This window comes from Mesoplodon mirus, assembly GCF_964341445.2.
Source record: "Mesoplodon mirus genome assembly, chromosome: X".
Taxonomy (NCBI): Eukaryota; Metazoa; Chordata; class Mammalia; order Artiodactyla; family Ziphiidae; genus Mesoplodon; species Mesoplodon mirus.
Window position 1 is genome coordinate 7,477,938 of NC_138981.1, and position 22,801 is coordinate 7,500,738.

At 50.3% G+C, this 22,801-nt stretch overlaps 1 protein-coding gene across 2 annotated transcripts in view; it reads left to right on the plus strand.

Annotated features, from left to right (window-relative positions):
• WWC3 (WWC family member 3) overlaps positions 1–22,801 on the plus strand; it is a 118,133-nt gene that overhangs the window by 76,664 nt on the left and 18,668 nt on the right. For both annotated transcript variants that reach the window (XM_082610406.1, XM_082610407.1), the window contains exons 9-15: positions 9,913–10,155; positions 13,058–13,147; positions 13,938–14,503; positions 19,637–19,757; positions 20,625–20,699; positions 21,404–21,490; positions 22,573–22,765. In XM_082610406.1, the coding sequence (XP_082466532.1) occupies positions 9,913–10,155; positions 13,058–13,147; positions 13,938–14,503; positions 19,637–19,757; positions 20,625–20,699; positions 21,404–21,490; positions 22,573–22,765 (1,375 nt within the window). The remainder of the gene's footprint in view (positions 1–9,912; positions 10,156–13,057; positions 13,148–13,937; positions 14,504–19,636; positions 19,758–20,624; positions 20,700–21,403; positions 21,491–22,572; positions 22,766–22,801) is intronic.

Below are 22,801 nucleotides of genomic sequence, written 5' to 3' on the forward strand. Positions count from 1 at the left end.
TGCCCTGTGCTGGAGGACTGTGACGTCTTAGCCGGGCCATCTCTGCCTCATTTCCCCATGGCAGATCTGTATGGGTGACCCCAGCAGCTTCACACACATCCCGCAGCAGTGGGCAGAGAAGCTGCTGGAAGGCTGGGAGATTATACTTCTGCCCAGCACCTGCCCTGTTCCAGGTATTTCAAAGAAATTCTGTGGTTTATGTGATACCATAACGACATATGGTCTTTGGGACTTCCCTGGAGGTCCAGTGGTTAAGACTCCGTGCTTCCAATGCAGGGGGCCCGGGTTCAATCCCTAGTCAGGGAACTAACATCCCACATGCCGTGCAGCTCGGCCAAAAAAAAAAAATACATATATATGGTCTTTAACCTGTTTGGGAGATAAACTCCCCCACAGCTAACAGAAATACGTGAGGATGCCAGTGGTTCTGCCTGGGGGTGGGGATACCCCAGGCAGTATCTGGGGTGTGTGTGTGTGTGCACACACAGTATATATATGTATAGACACACAGGGTTCAGAAACATGCACATATATGCTTGTACATCTATGTACACATAAATAATACGCGAATACATTGTTTTTGTCAAAGATGCAATCCATAGAGACCTCCCATCTTATCCTCGTCTCTAATCCTACCTCTCACCGTTAATGATTTGCTGTGAAACCTTCCAGTTTTTACCTAAACATTTAAATAAATTAAGCTCAATATAGTTAAATACAGTATACGATGCATAGCTTTTATAATGGTTATAGCCATCCTCTACGGATGGCCATCTAGCTGATTCCAGTTTTTCCTGTTCACAAATGGTACACATCTATTTACAGTCCCCAGCCTTGCAGAGATGGCTGTTTCCTTCGACAGATACATAGCAAGGAAATGTATGGGTCTAAAGACATGTCCATTCAAAGTTCGGATAGATACCAGTGAATCGTCTTCCAAAATAACTTGCACACTTTACACTGCCACCAGTGGCAGTTGAGAGCCCTGGTTTCTGTATCTCCTCCTCATCGTTAAATATCACCATTCTTTGTAAATTTTACTGGAGTGATGGGCAAAGATGTTCTCTCAGTTGTCACGTGCTTTTTCCCTGGCGAGAGTGGTGCACTTTTGGACTGATGGTGCAGCTCAGCATAATTTTCTGTGACTTTTGGTTGGTTAAATTGCCAGGTCTGAATTTTTTTTCAGACAAGGGCTCCTTTCAAAACATGTTAGATCCCATCATCCACTAAGGGGTGGGGGTGGGTTTTGCACCCCCCGCCCCCGGGGGGATGTTTTTGGTTCTCGTGACTGGAGAGAGGGTACTGCTGGCATCCCGGGCGGGAACCCAAGGACGCTGCTAAACAACCCACAATGCGCAGGACGGTCCCCACAGCAAAGATGTGGGTGGCCCAGAGTTTCTTTTTGCCTTCGAGAAACCTTACTCTTGAGCTTCTTATCTTGCTCCGAAATCCCTACTGTGTGTGGATGTCAAGGGCTCAGGAGCAGGTCTTCCACTGACTCAGGGCGTTAGCCTCGTCCAGCCACGTTGGCCCCCTTGCATGCCAGGCCTCAAACCTGCCAGGCACGCTCCTGATTTAGTGCTTGGAGTTGGCAGAATAATGCTGCCCCAGATGTCTTAATCCCCAAACCGTGACTCTTTGCCTTCCATGGCAGAAGGAACTTTGCAGATGGCCTCAAGCTAGAGATCTTGAGATGGGGAGATGACCCTGGATCATCTAGAGAGGCTCAATGTAATCACAAGGGTCCCTATAAGAGGGAGAAGCAGAGAAGGAGATGTGAGGGTGGCAGAGATCAGAGTGATTCAGGGCCTTGAGCCAAGGAATGTGGGCAGCCCTTGGAAACAGCTGCGAAATGGATTCTTCCCGAAGCCTCCAGAAGGATCACAGCCCTGCTCGCCCATTTTTGACTTCTGACATCTGGAACTGTAAGGTAATCATGTGTGTGTTGTTCTAAGCCACCAAGTTTGTGGTAATTTGTTACAGAAACAGAAGGAAACTAATACAGTGCCCTTGGCCCTCGCTGTTTCCTCTGCCTGCAATAGAATGCTTTGCCTCAAATGGTCACGTGGCCTCTGCTCTCCTTCTGGTCACTGTGTCTGTCTTTCCCTGCGAGAATGGGAAGCCCATGAGGGCAGGGGTTTTTGTCTGTTTAGGTCATTGCTATAATTCCACCAGCTGAGTACCTGGTGAATATTGATTGAATGAGTACACAGGGGTCTGCTTTGGTCACACTTGCTCTTTGGCCTTCACCCCTGCGGGTGGGCGAGTGGACAGAGTCCTGGGGCCCAGTCAGCTCCAGGCCAGCTGCTGTGTTCCTGGCTCCCTTCCCCAAGGCCCTCGTCCTGGGGTGAGCCGTGGGATATTTCCCCTTGACTTAAGAGGAGAAAGGGCATCTAGACATGCATGTCTTTAGGGAGCTGACGGAGGCCGGGCACAGTCACCTCATACGTCATCATTCCAAGCTCGGCTTATGCTTCCTGGGCCTTCATGGTCATTGGAAAGGGCTTGTGGTCTTGGAACCCCCTGTAATGCGTCCTGTTCTTAGGTGTTGGAGAAAATGGCATTGGAGCTGGGCCCTGAGGGATGCTGGAATTCCGGCTGCCCATACGTTGAGGAAGGGCTTTCTCAGTCCAGGGGGAGCAGGGGTCAGCGCGGAAAGTTGTATAATGGCAAGTTTCTTAGGTGTCAGGGAAGAACGGCCCCTGAGAGAGTTCTCTGGGTCTCGCTTTATGGTCGACCACTTAGAAGATGGATCTCGATTTCTGATAATCAGTTCGGTGCTTTCATTGTACCTTCTCCTGCGTAAAAGCATCCTTGAAGCGTTCTTGTTGTTGCCAAGTCGTTGATTACAGCACCCTGTGTTTGGCACTCTGGATCCGGTCCCCTGATGTGGTGGCAGTGCCTGGCTCCAGTCCCTGTGGGGTAATCATATTTGGCCTCCAGTCACTGAAATTGCTTACAGTTAAGGTTTAACTGGAAGGTGAGTGAGTTCCTGACTTGTAACCTACTCAGCTGTGGTCCTACAAGTGCCAGCCACATCTGGCAAGACGCTAGACTCAATACCCCTTGTAGTGTGGTCAGGACAACCCTACGATCCCCGCTCCTGTGACACTTAGGGAGGGTCAAGGTCATCAGGTGTTAAGAGTATGGCCACCCAGCACCAGGTCAGGGATTTTATTCCAGTTGCCTTTTCTGTGTGTGTGTTCAGACTGCCTCTAAATGAGACACATGATTAGAACAGCGTACACTTGGGGAGGGAGCAACAGCAAGCAGGTCTTTGCCAAGAACTAAACCTAGAACCAACGTTAATGTTCCAAAACCTGAGTAATGAGGACCACAGTCAAAGCACAGTGGCTTTGGGGTTCTGTCCAGGGACTCTCCACGTGGCCACCTCCATGACAAGCATCAGTGGAGAAGGGTGTCCCACCTACAGGAAGGCATCATGCCCCCCCGTTCACCCACCAGTGCGTGGAAGAGAAGGCGTCACTTCTGATGGCAGTGTTAGCACAGAAAAGCGCATCCTTCCCTGCTCTTCACTGCAAGGCTTTCCTTATTTTAGTGCCACGTTCAGCGTTCTGTCTTTTCCTTCTGCTGCCCCAGCCTTAGACGTCCATCTCCCAGCTCCCATTTCTGAAATCATTCCACCCTGCGAAGTTGAGCTTTCCTACCCTCTGCAAAACCTCCTGGGCTTTGCCACTTCTAAGTGGAGAGAAGTTGATGCACTTATGTATTTCCTTGTATATCTAGATTCGAGATGGTTTCTCAGAGTTGGCAAATCGTCAAAATGCAATAAATGTTCTGGACTATGAGGGTTTCACGTACATTCAGATTTAAAGGAAGTTTATGGAAGTGGAACTCATAATTCCAAGCACTGGTATGATTTCTAGAGAATTCTCTAGACCAAACCACCACTATCATGGGGACTAGTTTTGTGTTTTCAACTCTAGGTCATGTGAAATGTACCCAAACAACTGCTTATTCCTTTCCCTTTAGGAACATGGCTTTGGATTCCCAACGCAGACCTTATGATGGAAATATTTTCACATTATTGGTTAAAAATTTGAGAATTTTTCAAAGCCAGTTTGGAGGAGCTAGTCTTCTCGAAGCAATCCTGATGACGCAGATGGCTCCTTTTTTTTTTTTTTTTAAATTCATTTTTTTTTTTTTGCGGTACGCGGGCCTCTCACTGTTGTGGCCTCTCCCGTTGCGGAGCACAGGCTCCGGACGCGCAGGCCCAGCGGCCGTGGCTCACGGGCCCAGCCGCTCCGCGGCATGTGGGATCTTCCCGGACCGGGGCACGAACCCGTGTCCCCTGCATCGGCAGGCGGACTCTCAACCACTGCGCCACCAGGGAGGCCCCATTTTTTTTTTTTTTTTTTTTGCGGTACGCGGGCCTCTCACTGTTGTGGCCTCTCCCGTTGCGGAGTACAGGCTCCGGACACGCAGGCTCAGCGGCCGTGGCTCACGGGCCCAGCTGCTCCGCAGCATGTGGGATCTTCCTGGACCGGGGCACGAACCCGTGTCCCCTGCATCGGCAGGCGGACTCTCAACCACTGCACCACCAGGGAAGCCCAGCTCCTTATTTTTAACCTAAGAGCACGTGTTCCAGAAACTGGAACTGTACAGTGCACAGACTAGCTGTTTCCATAGAAACACTCATGGTCCTGATAGGAACAAAACATTCGGCCCGTCTGGTTTCTCCATGTCTCAGTGTTTGTTGCCAGGATGGGCCCTGCTGTTCCTCAGTTGTCACTGGTATAGTATTAGGGTTCCAGCTGAATTTGATCAGTCTGTTGGATTTTCCCTTCATTTCTCTAATGACTGTGTGTTTGGGTTTGGGAGTGGGGCACGGCTATGAGAAACAAAGGAACGCACCTTCTCCATTCAGGCCAAGAGAAAGAAGCCTGGAGACGATCTGCTTTTCACTTAACGAACTCACTCTCTGAAGATCTGTTCATTCAGAGGGGACAAGATGTGAGGGCAGGGAGGGATGTTGGGGTATTCGTAGGTCCTTCTTATGCCACACTTCTAGATCCAGACTCCGTGAATCTCCAATGTAGGATACAGAGTTGAGCCAAATGGACACTGGTTTATCGATATTTAGTTCAGGGAGCTGAAGTGATTTCACCATCCATCTGACTCAGATCTCAGCTGAGACTCTGGTGAACTTTTGCTTTTCATTTGAATGGATATTTGCAAAAAAGAAAACTAAGGAGAGGAAACATAAAGGTATCAAGTCTGTAGCTGTAATTGACATCTGAAGGCACTAGGCTCCAAGCTGGCACCATGTCCTGGAACATGGCATTGGGATCCACCACGTTCCATCACGACCAGTCAGAGCCATGGCTTGCCTGGAGTTCCATTTCTATTCCAGAAAGCAGCAGTATTTTAGGAACATGCGAATTTATATTGTAGGTCACAGAATTCAGGTATAAATTCAAATACCTGGGGATTACTCTGGATATGTAAAATATGCCTCAAAACTGTGTAATATTAAAAGTGCATTTTCTTCTTCGAAAAAGAAGTCATATTTAAGATTTCCATGTGAACTGTAAGGGTCCAAGCAGTTTCTGCGGCATAAATGCAGGTTTCCATTCATGGTTTAATGGTGCCTGGGTTGTAACAGGAAAGGTGTTTGGGCAAAACTAGTAAGGGAAAAATGATTCATATTTGACTTCTGTCTACATTAGGCCTGTTCAGGGCGATGGAATTTAGAAATCACACAATAAATATGAGACCAGAATGCTTGATTGAGGACTTGCTCTCATTTCTTCACTATCCTGAGCACGGGGACATGTGTTTTAAAGCCTTTAAAGGCATTTGTGAGAGGATATATATATAGGCCATAAAAGGGATTACCTATCAAAAATAAGAATCAGTAAAGAATACAGGTGACTCGCAGGGAAAAAAAAAACCCTTGCCAGTTTTAAATTGATCTCGGTTCTCTTTATTATTTTTTTAAATTTATTTACTTTTTTTTTCTTTTAATTGGAGTAAAATTGCTTTACAATGTTGTGTTAGTTTCTGCTATACAGTGAAGTGAATCAGCTCTATGTATACATACATCCCCTCCCTCTTGGACCTCCCTCCCACTCCCCCCATCCCACCCATCTAGGTCGTCACAGAGCACCGAGCTGAGCTCCCTGTGGTATACAGCAGGTGCCCACTAGCTATATTTTACACATGGTAGTGTATTTATGCCAAACCTAATCTCCCAGTTTGTGCCACCATCCCCTTCTCCCCCTGTGTCCACATGTCTGTTCTCTACATCTACGTCTCTATTTGTGCCCCACAGATAGTTTCATCTGTACCATTTTCCTAGATTCCACATGTATGTGTTAATATACAATATTTCTTTTTTCTCTTTTTGGCTTACTTCACTCTGTATGACAGACTCTAGGTCCATCCACATCTCTACAAATGACCCGATTTTATTCCTTCTTATGGCTGAGTAATTGATCTCGGTTCTCTTTAAAAATGAACTTGGGGAGGTCCCTGGCGGTCCACCTCTTAAGCATCCAGTGGTTAGAACTTGCCGCTCTCACTGCCGCGGCCCTGGGCTCGGTCCGGTCCGTGGTCGGGGAACTAAGATCCCGCAAGCCGCGCCGCGCGGCCAAAAAAAAAAAGAACTTGGAAAAGTTTTTTTTTTTTTTTTTTTTACAAACTGTAATCATGACCTTGCTTTGTTTCCATGTATTTAATTTCCCTGAAAAGATATTTCAGAAGACAGCCTTTCTGGAAATGGTTTTTCCTGTATTACCCAGAATTGGAGCAATGGCGCTTGCAGGAGTGGGGTTCCAACCTGCACTACGCATCAGCTGTTGGGCGTGGGTGTAGAAGGGACATCGTGACTGTACATCTGTATGTGGTCTGACGTGGAAGGTCTGTTCCCTCCAGTAACCCTAGCACACGGAGGGTCCGCCTTGCAGGTGGCTTGTTTCCCGGCCAGCAGCACGGTAGACAGGGCTTATTGTTTTAAAGGTAAAGCCATCCCGTCTGTTCCTTGGCAACTGTACTAGGAAGCGCTGAAGGAATCCTTTTAGAGCTTTCGGCTCCCAGTACAGACAGACAGACAGACACGTGCTTCTCTCAACCTGGCTGAGAGCATAACCCAAATGTCTGCCTCCGGAGTATGGATCTAGAGAAAGAAACTGCACTTTCCAATATATGCCAGTATCCTTCTAGATTCTTAGGTACCTCTGAGACAAGTATGCAGTCATTCACATTGTTGTAAAATTTAATTATTAAAAGAGCACTGTTCTAAGCACAGCGTGCTTGCCTAGTACTCAGCACAGCCCAAACAGCTTTTCCAGATGGGTTACATGAAGTCAGCTTCATCCAGGTTGTCTCTGCTGTAGAAGTCATCCCTCACCATGTGTCCTTACATATTTTTCTTGTGAGCTCTGGAAAGTTACAGTACACTGTTTATTTCTGGCCACTGTACTATTTCTTTTATGCTCACAGTGGGCAGACCTCTGGAAATTTGCCCTTTGCTTCTCCTCCCTCTCATAATTCAGTTTTTTCTTTATTCTTTTTTCTGATAGTGGATATTACTTGAGATTTTCCTGGAAAGAATAGGAGTATCTAGGACTGGATCTCCAGCCACCCTCAGCAACTTGAATCCCTGTGAAATGGCAGCTAACCTGGAGCTGGCCAACTCATATGGAATCTTGATCTCCTTACATGTAAACTTCAGAAAACTCAAAAGGAGTGCTTTTAAAAATATGTCTGCTTGTAGTATGAGAATTATTAGTATATATTACCAGGTAATACTGCTAACTTTAGTTGTGCTCAGATAGGCTTTCCTGTGGATCAGATACATTGAAATGAAAAATTATGAGGACCCAGTGCGTTTGCTCATTGTACATCTCTTTTATATTTATTCCTTACCTTTGACTTGGCTGGATCTACAGCAGAATGTTCCAGAAATTTCACTGGGTCTGATGTCTGATTTGGCGCTAATTTATGAGTCTGCTTGGAGTGTTTCCTTGGGCTTCAGTTACATGCCTGCCATAAATTTTAATTACACTAATTAGACAGAGGTGGATGCTTAAGCCCAGTTGGATTCCTAACCCTGTTCAGCTGCATCTGTCATTAGTTTTCAGTGACATGATTTGGCACCATTTTCCAACACATTTTCAGGAAATTAGTTTTAAGTTAGAAAAGAACTTGTCTAACAAAGCTACTGACATTCAGCTATTTTCTTTACCTTCTTGGGGAACTGGGCTTGAGTAAAATGTGTGCATTTAAACTATAACTTGTGTATTCTTTTCTCTTCGTGACTGTGGGTTATCCGATTGGTTTGGTACTTGAAGAAGGAGTCTTGCCCTGTCCTACAGCCAGGCTGACTAGTCTTGTGCTTACGTCTAGTTCAGGAAGAGCGTGGATTGGTGCAGGGCTGGCCGACAGCCCTTAACACGTGTACCAGTATCTGCAGGAAGCACAGTGTTGAGAAGGATTCTGAAGTCTGGACCCAGCAGGAAGGACGCCAGCTTTGATTAGCGACATGTGCCCTGGGCACGGGACGGCGCAGTCTCAGAAGCACTCTTGCCATTCCTGTTTTAGTGAGGATAATCCCATCCATGCCTGATGCAAGCCTCTAAGAGCTCCAAGGCCAATTAGCATCCTCCAGACCAGGCTGGGCTGCCTGAAAGCAGAGGGTGTCAAACAAGCATCACAAACTCCTAGAGGGCTTGTCCAAACCCAGGTTGCCCAACCCCAATCCGCAGAGTGTGGCATTCAGCAGGTCTGGGGTGGGGCCCGAGGTTTGCATTTGTAACAAGCTCCTAGGTGATGCTGAGGCTGCCAGTCAGGGACCCCACTTTGAGAACCGCTGCCTTAGAGGCTAGAGGGCTATGTGCACCTGCCGCTTAGCTGTCCTCACAGCTCTCTGTCACCTCAGAGAAGTCTTTGGATTTTGGTTTTGGGCCCGTGTGCCAATCTCTGTCCTCCACAGCGCTGGGTTCTGGTCAGGTCTGGAGTTCCTTGTTTCTGCCCAGAAATAGCCCTCATCCTTAGCCACATGTAAACTTAAAGGGCTTAAAACGTTCTACTTCTGCTATGAAAGGATGCTCTGAAAACACAAGTCACATCTCTTTCACTTACTCTGCATTCAGCACCACCTCAGGACACCAGTCTGTCTGCCAGGCAGGCACGCGGACATTTAGGCACACAGGGAGTGACGAGAGCCATAGTTTTACACCTTGAGGATGGTGGTGCCGGCACAGTGCAGCTGACCGGTTTGTATCCGCCCAGATTACCCTATACCACATCCACTCTCACCAGGGCTGGCTCCCATTCTTTCATATCCTTGCTGGCGTGTTTATTCTCCGTTTCATGCATTTAGCTTTTGTTGAGTATCTGCTCTCTGCCAGGCGTTTTGAACTTCATGCGTGGTCAAGGCCTCTGGCACGATACAGAATCCTGTGATGGGCGCATTTCTCTCCTGGGATTTTCTCAAGGCGGGCTCAGCAGTTAGGCACGGCAGAGAAGGCAGGAGGCCAGAAGCATCTCGTGTGTGCAGCACGGTGTTTAGCTACTGCAGAGGGAGGGGCACAGAGAGAAATGAGCCGGCTCCATCCCGCTCCAGAACAGGACACAGGAAACAGCACCGTGCACGTGGGCGAGTTGGGGTCTGCCAGCCTTTTGGTCAGTTCTTTGAAACAAAAATGATATGGTTACCGTCATCCTGAATCTCATAGGCTGGGGCATATGTCGCAAAGGACTTACACATCATTTTTGTTACACCTCATTTCCAGATCCTTTATTTTTGTCGTGTGAGGTTTTACTCAGTGCAATCATTCCCGTATTTATCGGACTGAGTTTCTAGAATCCGTGTGATGGTGCTGAGGATGTGTGAAGACAGTGCTTTTTCATCAAGTTCATGGATTTTTATGTGTCCCTGTCTTGCAGAGTCTCAAATATCCAGAGGCAGCTGGCCCAGTTTGAGAGCGAGTCCTGGCCGGGCATGGCCGAGGCCGACAGGGACCGGCTGCAGCTCATCAAGGAGAAGGAGGCCCTGCTTCAGGAGCTGCAGCTCATCATCCAGCAGAGGCGGCCGGCGGAGGACGTGGCCCGGCTGGACGAGGAGCGGCGACGCCTGGAGGACGAGATCCAGCGCTCCCGGGCCACATCCATGCAGGGTGCCACGGAAAGGTGGGCTGGCTGGGCAGGCGGGGCTGGCTTCCAGCGGAGGAGCAGCTGGCAAAGCCGAAGCCTTATTACTCAGGCAGCTACGGCCTGGCAGAAGGTGGAGGGAGCCTGCCATCCGCAGGGGGTGCCCAGGGCTCGGACGCTCCGGGTCCCTATTACAAGTGGGAGGTGGTCGAGAACCGGATGGAGTAGGGAAGACCGGGGAACCCACCACTTAGACCCCGCCCACTCCCGCTGCAGGTGCCAGGTGCCCCCGCCCCCTGTGTTTTCAGGACAGCGCCCAGGACAGGTGTCGGGTCTCCAGCCCACAGGGGGCCGGAGGCAGGTGGGGGTTGGCTCTGTGACCACGGAGGAACCTCGTTCCTGACGTCAGCAGCATCTCCGTTTCCGCAGTCTACCTCTTTTATCTCCGACTTTGATTTCTCGCCAGCAAAGCCTGCCCTTTTGGCAGCAGGACGTCTCCGCTCTCTCGCGTGTCTGTTTCTGAACGTGCGTCTCTTCACTTGGTCTTGGGGCTCTTTCCCAGCGCGGGACACATGAAGCACATTTGTCCTCTGTTGCTCGGCCTTTCGTTGTGTGCCCTGTCTCCTGGTTTCCGTTTGCTTTGTGTGATCACAGATTGTTGTGTGATCACGGATTGTGTGGAAGGCTGGGTCTGCTTTCCACGTTGCACAGCTGTCAGAAGTTTGGGGATATTTGCTGAGCTTTGGAGGCCCCACCGCCCATTTGATAACATACTGGCTCCTTAAAATTCACTGTATTATGAGGATCATGAGCTGTATCTCTGTGAGCATTCTCTACCCAGAGTTTAATAGTCACCTGAATTATTTGGTCAGTACAGCTGCCCTCAGAACGATTATTTCATCGAATGTTAGGGCTGTCCTCTGTTTTTGCTGGGGGTTGTCTCTGCTTGGATATTCATTGTTAATTGATAGACAGGCCTGTGTTGTGTCCTTAGGGGCTAATGTCAACGCTGGAGGGAAGCGGTGTGGTTTGGAGAGTCTAGTGCATAGGAATGGGCAGAGTGCATGCTAACTTGCCTGGAGTGGTGGAGTGCCCTCTCACCTCTCTCAAAATAAACCCAGGGTTTATCGCTTCTGACTCTGCAATGGGACTATGAAATGGAAGTTTCATCTGTGCTCTTGTGCTTTTGTATCGTTTCAGCTTAACATCACCTTCCGTTCTCCCCATGCTGTTCTCTTGTGTATGTTTCGGGTCAGAGGGCCTGGGATTTCTGGTTGGTTTTCTCTTAACGGGAGAGGATTCAGTCCCACGAACACCACATGTCCACCACGTGTACCAGGACCCCACACCCATGTACCCTTGAGTGTTTCTGCCCTCGCCATGTGGAAATCCAGAGTGCAGGAGTGCTGTGGTCCCAGGGCACAAATCCATGGAACCCCACGGAGCTGCTTTTACCCTGATGCCTGGGTTCAGAGCCTGGGTCACCCAAGCTCGTTCACCTGATGGGGTCTCTTGTGGAACCAGCCTGGGAGCTGCATCCTGGGGCGCAGGGCCCTCAGCTGGGACTGAATTAGCCCCAGGTGTCTCCTGAATCTGGCACTACACGGCCTTGGGCAAGGCGGGCCGTGCACAGGTGCTAATAAGCACCTTTCCGGCCAGGTGATGGGGCCAAGTGCCCCATGAGTGTTCCCTCGGCGGTGACGTTCTGGGCCTAGCAGGTGCGGGCCCGTTTCTCCCTGCCGCCTGGGGCCCAGAGGCGGGGGGCTTTCCCTGGGAACAGGCTGAGGGCGTTAGAAGAGACCCGGTCTGGGAGGAGGGAGCCAGTCAGAAAGGTATGGAAGTACGCATCTCAGGGCTGACGTGTGCCAGCTGTTTGGCCAGGCCCAGTCTTTGCCCGTCTTGGTTTCAGTGGCATCATTGTCAGATGGAAAGTTTGAGCAGGTTAGTGAGAGTTATTGGGGATTGGCGGGATGTAAGGTTTTTCCTCTTTCAAAGGAAGAGCAGTTGTTTTGTAGGGTGCCTGCTTGGCCTGTGTTAAACTGCCGTCATTTTGATTTGTAAACGAGAACTGTTTTGTTCTAGAAGCAAACATTCATTTGTACATTCACTTAATAACTATTTATCGAGTGCCTATCCATGTCGGGCTCTATTCTAGGCAGTGGGCTTAGCGCTGTGGGAAAAAATTTCATTTTAGAAAATAATAAAGTTGAAAAAAGTGGGAAGAAGACTACCTCCAACACTGTGGCAGTTGTTTTTTTATTTTATTTGTGTTTAATCTTTTAATTCTGTAGATTTTAGAATTGCACGTAGTTTTGCCTGGAAGGGGGCTTAGCATGAGGGAATCTGATTTGTTCCAAGGAATTCCAGTAGATTACCGCATGCTGTGCATTTGTATCCATATTCTAGTCTCCCATCCATCTGTTCATCCACCCACACCCATCCTCCCACACACCTCAACCACTCATCCGTATGCCCATCTGCCTGTCTGCTATCTGTCCATCCAATCCACCTGTTCACCTATCCGTCTGCCTGTCCCTCCTCCCACCCCTGCATCCGTCAGTCCATCCAGCCATCCACCCATTGATTTATCCATCCGTCTTTCCACCCATCCATCCACGCATGCATCCATCCATCCATCCACGCACCCATTCATCCATCCATCCATCCATCCACCCACCCATGCATTCCTCCGCCTATCCACCCATGTGCTGAACTTCTACAGTGTATCAGGCACTGTTCAGGCGGCCAGTGGTACATTTTAAGCAAGACAAAAACAGTAGAACAGTCTGTTATCTTGGTGTTTATGACCTTGGATGTGCTTTTTTAGAATTTAGTCATTGACACCTCAATCGGTTTGGGGGAATTTACAGTTGAATTTCTTGTTAGGAAAATATACTTGGCATCTTTGAAATCCACCAGTGGACTCTTTTCGTACCTACAGGATTCTACTTCAGGAAAAAAGAAACTGTCTCCTGATGCAGCTGGAAGAAGCTACCCGTCTAACGTCCTATCTCCAGTCCCAGTTACAAAGGTGGGTAACTTGATTATCATGTTATAACATAGTAGCCGTGAACTTCACGATTCATTTAGCTTGACTTTCTCTCCCAGAACTTAGAACCTGCAGTGGTTGTAAACACTGGACAGGAAAGTGTGGATACACGATATTTTTAAGAGGAGCTGCTCACATATGATCCAAGGAATATGAGAACCAGATGTGACTTCAGAATAATGAATCATTTATCGAAGGATTTTGTAACTCCCAGCCTCAGGAGTGTATATGTCCATCTACATAGATGCACACGTACACTTTTAATTATTTTTTTTAAGATACTCATTTTAGTTAGGCATGAATGTCTTTAAAATCCGATTTGGATGCTCAGTAAGAGCTCCAGGTTTCAAGCACTTACCGTATCGGGAAGTGTAGTGTTAAGGGCTTTCTGCGTATTGTTTTCTCAGTTCTCCCCTCACAGTGCCTTGAGGCAGGAACCGCTCTCATCCCAGCGCCGGGTGAGAAGGTGGGAGGCTCGGAAAGGGCAAAGCCCTTGACCAAATCAAATGCGTTCAGCTAGTCTTGAGTGTGAGCTGGAACTTGAACTCGAGCAAGAGCCCTTGACGTTAACTACTGCTCTCGACTGACATTCAAAGAAACAAAGGAAATATTTACGAAGGGGCGGGGGTGGGGGGGGTGTCTTAAAAGGCTCAGAGGTGTTGAAGAGGCGCCAGTGTGAGGTTTGCTCCTCGTGGAGCAGACCGGAGGCTCGGCTCGCGGTGGGGACGGGCGGGCTCCAGCCGCGGGCTCCAGGCTGCTCTTCTCGTTTCAGCCTGTCCGCCAGCACCCTGACCGTCTCCTCGGGGAGCAGCCGCGGCTCCCTGGCCTCCAGCCGGGGCTCGCTGGCCTCCAGCCGGGGCTCCCTGAGCTCCGTCAGCTTCACCGACATCTACGGCCTCCCGCAGTACGAGAAGCCCGACGCCGAGGGCGGCCCGCTCCTGCGCTTCGACCTCGTCCCCTTCGACTCCCTGGGCCGGGACGCCCCCTTGGCGGACGCCCCGGGCCCCGCAGGCCTCCACAAACAGAGGCGCTCCCTGGACACGCCGCAGTCCCTGGCGTCCCTGTCCTCGCGCTCCTCGCTGTCCTCGCTGTCCCCGCCCAGCTCGCCCTTGGACACGCCCTTCCTCCCGGCCTCGCGAGACTCACCCCTGGCCCAGCTCGGGGACGCCTTCGAGGTGGCGGGCCTGGGCGCCCTGGACAGGCTGCGCGCTCAGGCCTCCGCCGTGGGGGACGAAGACCCGCCGGGCGCGGCGTCCCTGCCGCCGCACGGGTGCCCCGGGGATGGCGAAGGACCTCGCGAGCGAGGACCCCAAGCGGCTGCCGCTCCCACGGCTGCAAGTACGTACTGATGGGTCCGGTGGGTGCCCCGGGGCCGGGGAGGAAAGGTCTCGAGTTCAGGGAGGAAGCCGCATGCATCTGCATGGAAGCCAGCTGGCTCTGCTGTGGCCTAGTGAGCCCTCAGCTTAGGACCCTCCAGGGCAAGAGGAGGCCCGCACGCACGCACGCACGCTCGCCCGCCCGCTGCCTTGCTCGTTCCGCGTGCTTTTGCCCTGGGTCCTTGAAATGTCATGGAAAGTAGTCTTTCCCAGGCATTTGGCTTGTTTTCAGAATATACTTAATTGTCGAAAATGAGACAGTTCCTCCGCATTCGGAGGCTGCTAAAGAAGTGCTCGGGCCTTAACGAACTCTCCAGGGCGTGTGCCCACATGCAACGTTCTGTGTGTGCCCGCCTCAGACCAGCACTGGCACTGCCGTCTGGCTGTGGCCCGGCAGAAATCTCTACTAACGTTGGCCCTGTGACTTCATCTCTTCATCCTTTGTCCTTGTACTTTTTTTTTTTTAATTTATTTTTGGCTGCGTTGGGCCTTTGTTGCTGCGAGCGGTTTTTCTCTAGTTGCGGCGAGCAGGGGCTACTCTTCATTGCAGTGCGCGGGCTTCTCATTGCGGTGGCTTCTCTTCTTGCGGAGCATGGGCTCTAGGTGCGCGGGCTTCAGTAGTTGTGGCACGCGGGCTCAGTAGTTGTGGCTCGCGGGCTCTAGAGCGCAGGCTCAGTAGTTGTGGCGCACGGGCTTAGTTGCTCCGCGGCATGTGGGATCTTCCCGGACCAGGGCTTGAACCCGTGTTCCCTGCATTGGCAGGAAGATTCTTAACCACTGTGCCACCAGGGAAGCCCTGTCCTTGTACTTTTCAAGGACATAATTCTATCAGGGAGGGAGGGAAAATATCAGTCCTTTCTACCGAATCGATTTCTCTGCTGCTCTTTAAATCCAGAAACATGTATCCATGAGAATTTCATCCGTCCAGTTGGTGTTAATTCAGCTTCTGCTTGGTGCCAGCGTCTGTCAGCTTGTAGCCCACATGGAAAACCAGACTGCTGTTCTGGGGAGTATTCTGGCTGATGGCTGGTGCACAAAGCAGAGTCTGGGCTTCACCCTCCTTATCTTCACCCCGAGTGCTTTTGTGAGCCAATCTCTAGCGACTTTAACTTCCTTAATTTTTAGAGAAGATCAGAACAGCCCTCTCATTCCTGAAGTTCAGCCCACTTCATTTTTATTTGCACAGCAAAACTGTTTTTAGATATTCCATTTAGGCGAACACTAGACAATTTGTATAGCATAGTGGATCTCAACCAGGGGTGTTTTCGACCCCTGGAGATACTTGGCAGACATTTTCAGTTGTCACACTTTGGGGCTGGTGGGGTGCTACTGGCATCTAGTAGGTGGAGACCAGGGGCAATGCTCAACATCCTACAGTGCACAGCATGGTCCCCATCTTGGCTGGAATGATCCAGCCAAGATGTCAAGAGTGCCGAGGCTGAGAAACCCTGGTCATGTACTGTTAAGCAGTCAGCAGCAAAAGGTGGAAATAAAACGTGAATCCAAAACCAGGGTGATGTAGCAGAAATGGCTTCGAACTAGCAGCTTATACCCAGATTCTGTTCCCTGCCCTGTTGACTCACTAGCTGTACGACCTTGAGCGCAACCTTAGATGGAGCTGAGTCTCAGCTTCTGTGCCCTTGAATGAGGTGATCTTTATGGGCTCTTCTATTCACCACCATTCTGTTACCTGTCGGGTTTTTGTATGTATACCCACGCGGGTTATTATATATATGTAAGATAATAGTCTCTTGTAGCATTTATGTGTTTAACCAGAGATCCATTATGTTCTGCGGCAGCCCCGGGCCTTTTTGGCATCTCTATTATTTTGGTGTCTCCCCCTCTGCGTTTGCAAACACACCTTTCATATCCCCAGATACGTCATTTCTGTAATTCACATGTGCCAGGGGAACTTTATTCGCTTTGTTCTTTGTTGTAATCACAGGTTCAGTGCTCCATGTTTATTCAAAAAAGAAAATACAAAATAAGGACTGAATCGTGCATCTGTTGTTGCTTGAGCTTCCTCTTCTCAGTGTCCACCCCCCCGTACCAACTTTTCTTTAAAGGCTGAGATACAAGAGTGTTTGTCTACTTATGCAGAAAATCCATACAAGGTCCAGCACTGCTTTTGGTCCAGGGGAAACACTGAGTGGGAAGGAGAAGAGCTGACTTAATTTCTGATCCTGATTTCTTTATTTTTCTTTTCTGCTTTGTGGTGGATATTATAATGCTTCAAGCTTAGACTCGGAGGCCTTTACTTATGGTGTGGTCAGATACTGCCACCTGGTGGTGCGTTCATATATGACACTCTGGGTAGAATACAAACTAGAGGTACTTGACTTAGTGAATGGGTCTTGGTAGGTGCTCTCGCAGGGCTGGGTTGGGTGAGCAGCTTCAGGCATGGACACAGGGTGACTCCTTGCCTCCCTTGATGAAACCCCACCCCTCATTTATGACGCCCGAGGTCACGTAGTTCCCTCCACTCTCCAGTCTAAGAACAGTACCGTCTAAGTTTGACTCAAGGAAGCTTTAGCGAGAAAAATTTTAGTAACATAAAATTCAGAGTTGCCCATTGTGTTTTAAATCAACCTGAGGGCACAGAAGGTGGGGCAGGGGAGTGGGGAAATAAACTGTCATCTTTAACCGTTTTTACATGTTTACTACAATTTTATCTTCCCCACATTTTGAAACTCAAATGTGTCATGATTTTGAAATCGTTCCTATTTTCATTCCCCACTGGTATTTGCTAATATAAGTCCGTAAGTACTTTGACCTTGTTCATCTGTTTATTGATGTTTTTTATTACATTCATACCGTTTAAAATTGTTGGCTTAAATTCTGCAGTTTTTTCACTTTGTGCTTTTTTTTTTTTATCTCTTTTCTCATGCGGCTCGACAGAAACATTCACTGTAAGTGACCTTGGACTTCTCCTTCGCCTTGCTGGTCAGGCTGTGCCACATCTTTGTGCAGTGAATCAATGTATTTAGGATGCTCGGGGTGTGGTCAGGAAGGGCATAGCTCATGGCTGTGCTTTAATGTAGCTCAACAGTTGCTCTTTTTGTTATTGTCGTTTGAACGGTATTCATCCTGGCTCTGAAAGTTGTGTAAGAACTTTTCTAAGAGCTTGACGTATTTTTTCCTTCTTGCATTTTTTTCCCAGACTTCAGCGCTTTCATTATTTTAATATGCCAGCTGGCAGCTTTGCCCACGATGTGATTTTCCTTATACTTTCTTCCCTTTTGTCAAGCAGTGTTGCTGTCCTTAAGTCTCAGTGTCTGTTTGTCTGTGTTTCATGATGGAAAGATCAGAGGTTTATAAAATGAATGTGTGGAAGCTTGTTTATTCCATACCTCACTGGCGTTGCTCCCCACTTTCCGTCTCGTTGCCTTGAAGCCCAAGAGCAGACGGTTGCGGTGTGTACTGTGGGGTGTGCCGTGTGCTGTTTCTCACCCAGGGCAAGTGCTGACCGTACCTCCTTCTGTCAACTCCTGCATCCAGTTGCTCCGTGAATGTGCTAAGCCCAGGATCACTGACGATTGTTTCCTCCATTTCCTTTCTCTCTTCATCCACTTTCACTGCAATGAGAGAGAAATTTTGTCAGTCACACCATCGGGTTGCCTGGAAGTTAACTGGATCATTGTGTGGTGTTACTTCCTTAAAGGCATGTAAGGCCGAGTGTCAGGGCTGGGAATGGAAGTAGTGAGCCGTTGTGTTTGCTGGGGTTCCATGCAGCAGACTGAGCAGTTCTATCTGCAGTTTAGAGCTGGAGGCTCTGGGTCCTTCCATGGGGCCGGGGTGACAAGCAGAGCTGGACTTGGGAGTCGCCGTCTACGATCTGAGAGTCGGTGCCTCCGGCCACCCCAGCACAGAGCCAGCTTCTGCCCCTGGCCGAGGTGGGGCCGGTGGCCCCCACGCTGGGCGCCGCAGACCTTTCAGAGATCGATCGGCTTTTGTCTGCAGTTAACATCGTGAGACCAAAGGCCACAGCCCTGTCTGTTTTGTACCCCAGTGAATATATTTGGGTTTAATTGTGCTGTGAATAATAAATTGGTTGAACAGAGAGATGGTCATTGGTGGACTCGCTATTTCCCTCAACTCAGGGGTGCACAGGTGTCTAGATTTTCAATTTCTAGAGCTTAGATGGGCGGAGAACATAGGAAGAAAAGAGGGACCTGCATTATTAATAAGAGGCGTTGTGATGCCAGAGTGAGGCTCAGTTTGGGGCTTTACGGTTTAAGCCTGTGTTCTGACCGTGTGTGCCTCTCTCAGAAGCGTTGAGGTTCCTGTGTCCGTCGTCACATTTAGCAGCGGGAGACGGCATGCCTGTTTCTGTTGCTTTTGTTAACAGAAAGTTGTTGCTGTGAGGAAAGGAGTTGATGAAATGGTAAAAGGGACAATGTCAGTGGTTGTCTTTGGCTCTTGGTTGAAACAGATACGAGACAAAAATTAGCTGCCCAGTGATGGTCCTTTCTAATCCCAGGAGACAGTTCTGGAAGCCAGTCTGGCCCCAGGGCTGCTGAGGACGCTGCAGTTAGAGCGGCAGAGGGGTCACGGAGACATCGGCAAAGGCCGAGTCTGGGTGCATCTGTGTCCTCTGACTTGAAAGTCACTCCATTTTGTTGGGGGTTATTTGATGATTTTTTAAAACTCTGTTTTCTGATTATAAAGCAGTGTAGCCTGTGTTCCTTGTATAAAGTATGGAGAATACCAAGCAGCGTCAAGGAGGAAACACCCCCCTCCTGCTTCTCGGAGAGCGCGCTGCCATCCGCGTGCAGGCGAAATCTCTCTCCAGGTCTTCCCGTGTGACACTCTCTCAAAGGGCCACGCCAAGGGCTTTCCCGCCACCTTCTGACCTGTGCACTCATTAAGGAGGTGAAGGGAGATTGATGATCATTTAAAGAGCTTTTAAAGAAGTAGCCAGAAGCCTGTTTCTTCCATTTTCCAATATAAGAAAAGACTCGAGCAGAGTGCATGTAAACACACATCTGCACACGTGCTGGCCTGTCTCTGCCACTTCGTGCCTTTGTCTCTGCTCTGCCCTGGCTGGGCTCCCGCACTGTCGCCTCCTGAGCCCGGCCGTGTCTCTCATCTGCAGCAGCGACCCCCCGAGAAGACAGCGCCCAGAGGCTGGAGCGGAGAGCGCGCTGCGTGTCCACCTGCCTGTCCGATTACTCGCTGGCCAGCGACAGCGGCGTGTTTGAACCTCCCACCAAAAGGTTAGAAGCTGACCTTCTCCCCTGCCTGGGCTGACTTCCCAGAAGGCACCCCTACCGAGACCTGTCTGGCTTGACACCCTGTGTGTCTCCAGGGTGCAGCTCTTCTGGCTTCTCTCCATGTGGGAGGGGCCCTGAGCATCCCCACGGACCCCCTCTGGTCCCAGGTGGCATCTGGGGACTGGCCTGGCTTCGGGAATCTAGGATGAGTGCTTTCTCTCCGGCCCCGGGAGTTGGAAGGCATGAGCCCAGTAGAGCCGGAAAAGGAGAACCAGTGTGCGAGGGAGACCTGCTTTTCTAGAAAGGGCTAGAAATGGATTCACTAGAAATGGATGTTCCCCCCGTCTCCTTTCCTTAGTTGGAGGAATCACTTTGCAAGGACAAAACCCCTTGTGGGCTTTATTTTGTTTGAGACCTTTGATGTCATTTTTTCAGCTCAGATATCTGTATACATTTCACTTATCGCCAACTTTTTTTTTTTTTTTTTGGCTGCGCTGCTCAGCTTGTGGGATCTTAGTTCCCTGACCAGGGATCGCACCCGCGCCCCCTGCGGTGGAAGCGCGGAGTCTTAACCACTGGACCACCAGGGAAGTCCCCCTTGCAAAGCTTTTAAGAGTATATGTTTTTGAACTTTGTTGTGAATGTCACATGTGGTTTTGAGAGGTATTTTCTCAAAAAGGCCACTTCGTCAGTAGGTACCCTGGGAGGTGACATCATGGATCCTGGGGACCTGCCGTGCCCTGTCAGTCACTTAAAGCATTTATTTATGTCGCAACTTAATAAAGCTCTTCTCAGTAAGAAGCACCCCTAGTGTGAGAGAGCTTCTACCAGGCCCCCTCGGAGTAACGCGGTGCCTTTCCGACTGTTCAGGAGCGAGGATGCAGACGAGCCTGCGCGTGGAGACGCTTGCGGTAACGAGGGCCCCCAGATCCATGTTGGATTTTTGTGAGTACAGAAGACTCCTTCCCTGTTGCTCGTAAAGACGATGGGTAGATTGGGGTCCGCCCGGCGACTCACACCTCCACACACAGGCCAGGAGGGATGGAGGGACCCGCGTGATCCGGGTGCTGCTCCCTGGCCTGGGTACCCCCGGGCCCATCTCAGCGGTCTCGGGTGAAGGGACAGCGGTGGTGGGAAGGAGAGATGGGCAAGAGCGGCTCCACTGCCGTCCTCCAACACCGAGTCACGGCCGGGGACGCTCACCCCGTGGGCACGGTCAGGGCCTCGGGGAAGTTCCCGTCGGAGCTGGGGTAGCCAGGTGCTGTGCAACACTAAGCGTTTTGGTTTCTAGCTACAGTGTCTAGAAAGGCAGTAACCAGCAGTGTTCAGACGAACAAGGCAGGATGTTCACATCCCAGCAGCTTTCTTTTGCTCACTCTTGTCATCCCAGCGTTTCTCGGCACTCGTGACATTCAAGCTGGGTCATTCTTGGTTGGGGGCCGTCCTGTGCCCCCTGGGGTGTTGAGCAGCAGCCCTGGCCTCCACCCACTACATGCAGTAGCCCCCCTCCACTCAGTGTGACAGTAAGAAAAGCCTCTAGACTTTGCACAGGTCCCCTGGGGGTGGGGTGAGGACCACTGCAGTAGTTCAAGCAGGATTTCTGCACTGTGGGGCGTTTGCAGTCTGTGAACGTGCATTTTCTTTTCTAGGCACGACAGTGCCAGCGAGTGTCTCCTCGTGAACGTGCTCCAGCTGAAGAACTTTGCCGGGCTGGTGGTGAAGGAAGACTGCAAAATGTAAGCTTCCGTGCCGGGGGCGGCGTGTCCTCCCCCCGGGCCCTCCTCCACACGGCACCACTGGCTGACCTGCTGCACGTGGCAGTTTGGGGAGGGAAAAGACTGTCGTGGAACCTGAATTTAGAATAAAACGCCAGGGAATGTCTGTCTGAAATCTAAAGGATTGTAAGTTTTAAGAAGAGGCTGGTTTATTATTTGAGGCAGGTGGAGTTACTGGAGCCAGGCTGGTTATGTGCCGTGGCCATGCTCACAAAGTGCCGGGTGCCCAGCATCGGCAGCGTTGGGGCTGAAAACGTCCATCCTGGTCACAAGGCTGGTGGCGACACAGCCACACTCGGCTCTTGCGATCTGATGAGGTGCCCGAAGAGGCCTCAGGCTGGGCTCAGGCATCCTTGTCCGAGCAGGGAGAAGGAGATCTGAGTTGTCCCCAGTGGGGAGATGGGTGCCCGATGGGGGTGTGAGGTCCCACTTACCCTGGTGGGTGAACCCACCTGTGATGGGTGTTCAGGCCCGACGGTGCCCTCCCCTTCCGTGAGTCGTCTTTGTAAACTGGCCTCCCGAAGGCCTTGGAAGCAGCCTGGTTTTCACCGGCTGAGGGTTCGCCCTGATCCTGTACTTTACTCCACTGATGCTGGAGCTTCTCCTGGGTGCTGGTTCCGTGCTGCGGGCAGACGGCCGGGAGCCCAGCCCGGCGGGTGCCTGGGTGGGCGAGCAGTCTGAGAGGCAAGGCAGGCAGAGCTTGGAGAGGGAGCCGAGGGGCCGTGGAGAGATCAGTGCAGATGTTTTCCTACAAAGGTGGTAAAAGCAGAACCTCCATTTGAGTCCCCCTGAAGTCCTAACCACTGACTTGGAAGTCTTCTCTTTGTGATTGGGTTTTTCCCCCTGATCGCCAGGGGCACGTAAGTTCTTTGGGCTTACTCTCAGTTGAGAAAAGGATCTTTTCCAAAAGACATTAAAATTCTGCACATGGGCAGTGGAAAAGGGCGGCGTCTGTGCACACATATGTGGTCCATGCGTGTCACGTGCAGATGTGTCAGTAAGCGCTGCCTCCGTCTGCTTTTTCCTTCCTCTCTTGGTTCCAGACACATCCGCGTCTATTTGCCCCCGCTTGACTCCGGCACGCCAAACACTTACTGCTCTAAGGCTCTGGAATTGCAAGCCCCCCTGATATTTAATGAAGTTTTCAGAATCCCTGTGCATTCAAGCATGGTGACGTTGAAGTCCCTTCAGTTATACGTGTGCTCAGTGAATCCGCAGCTACAGGAAGAACTGCTGGTACGGCGCCCTCCTCACCCTCTCCCCCTCCCTCCC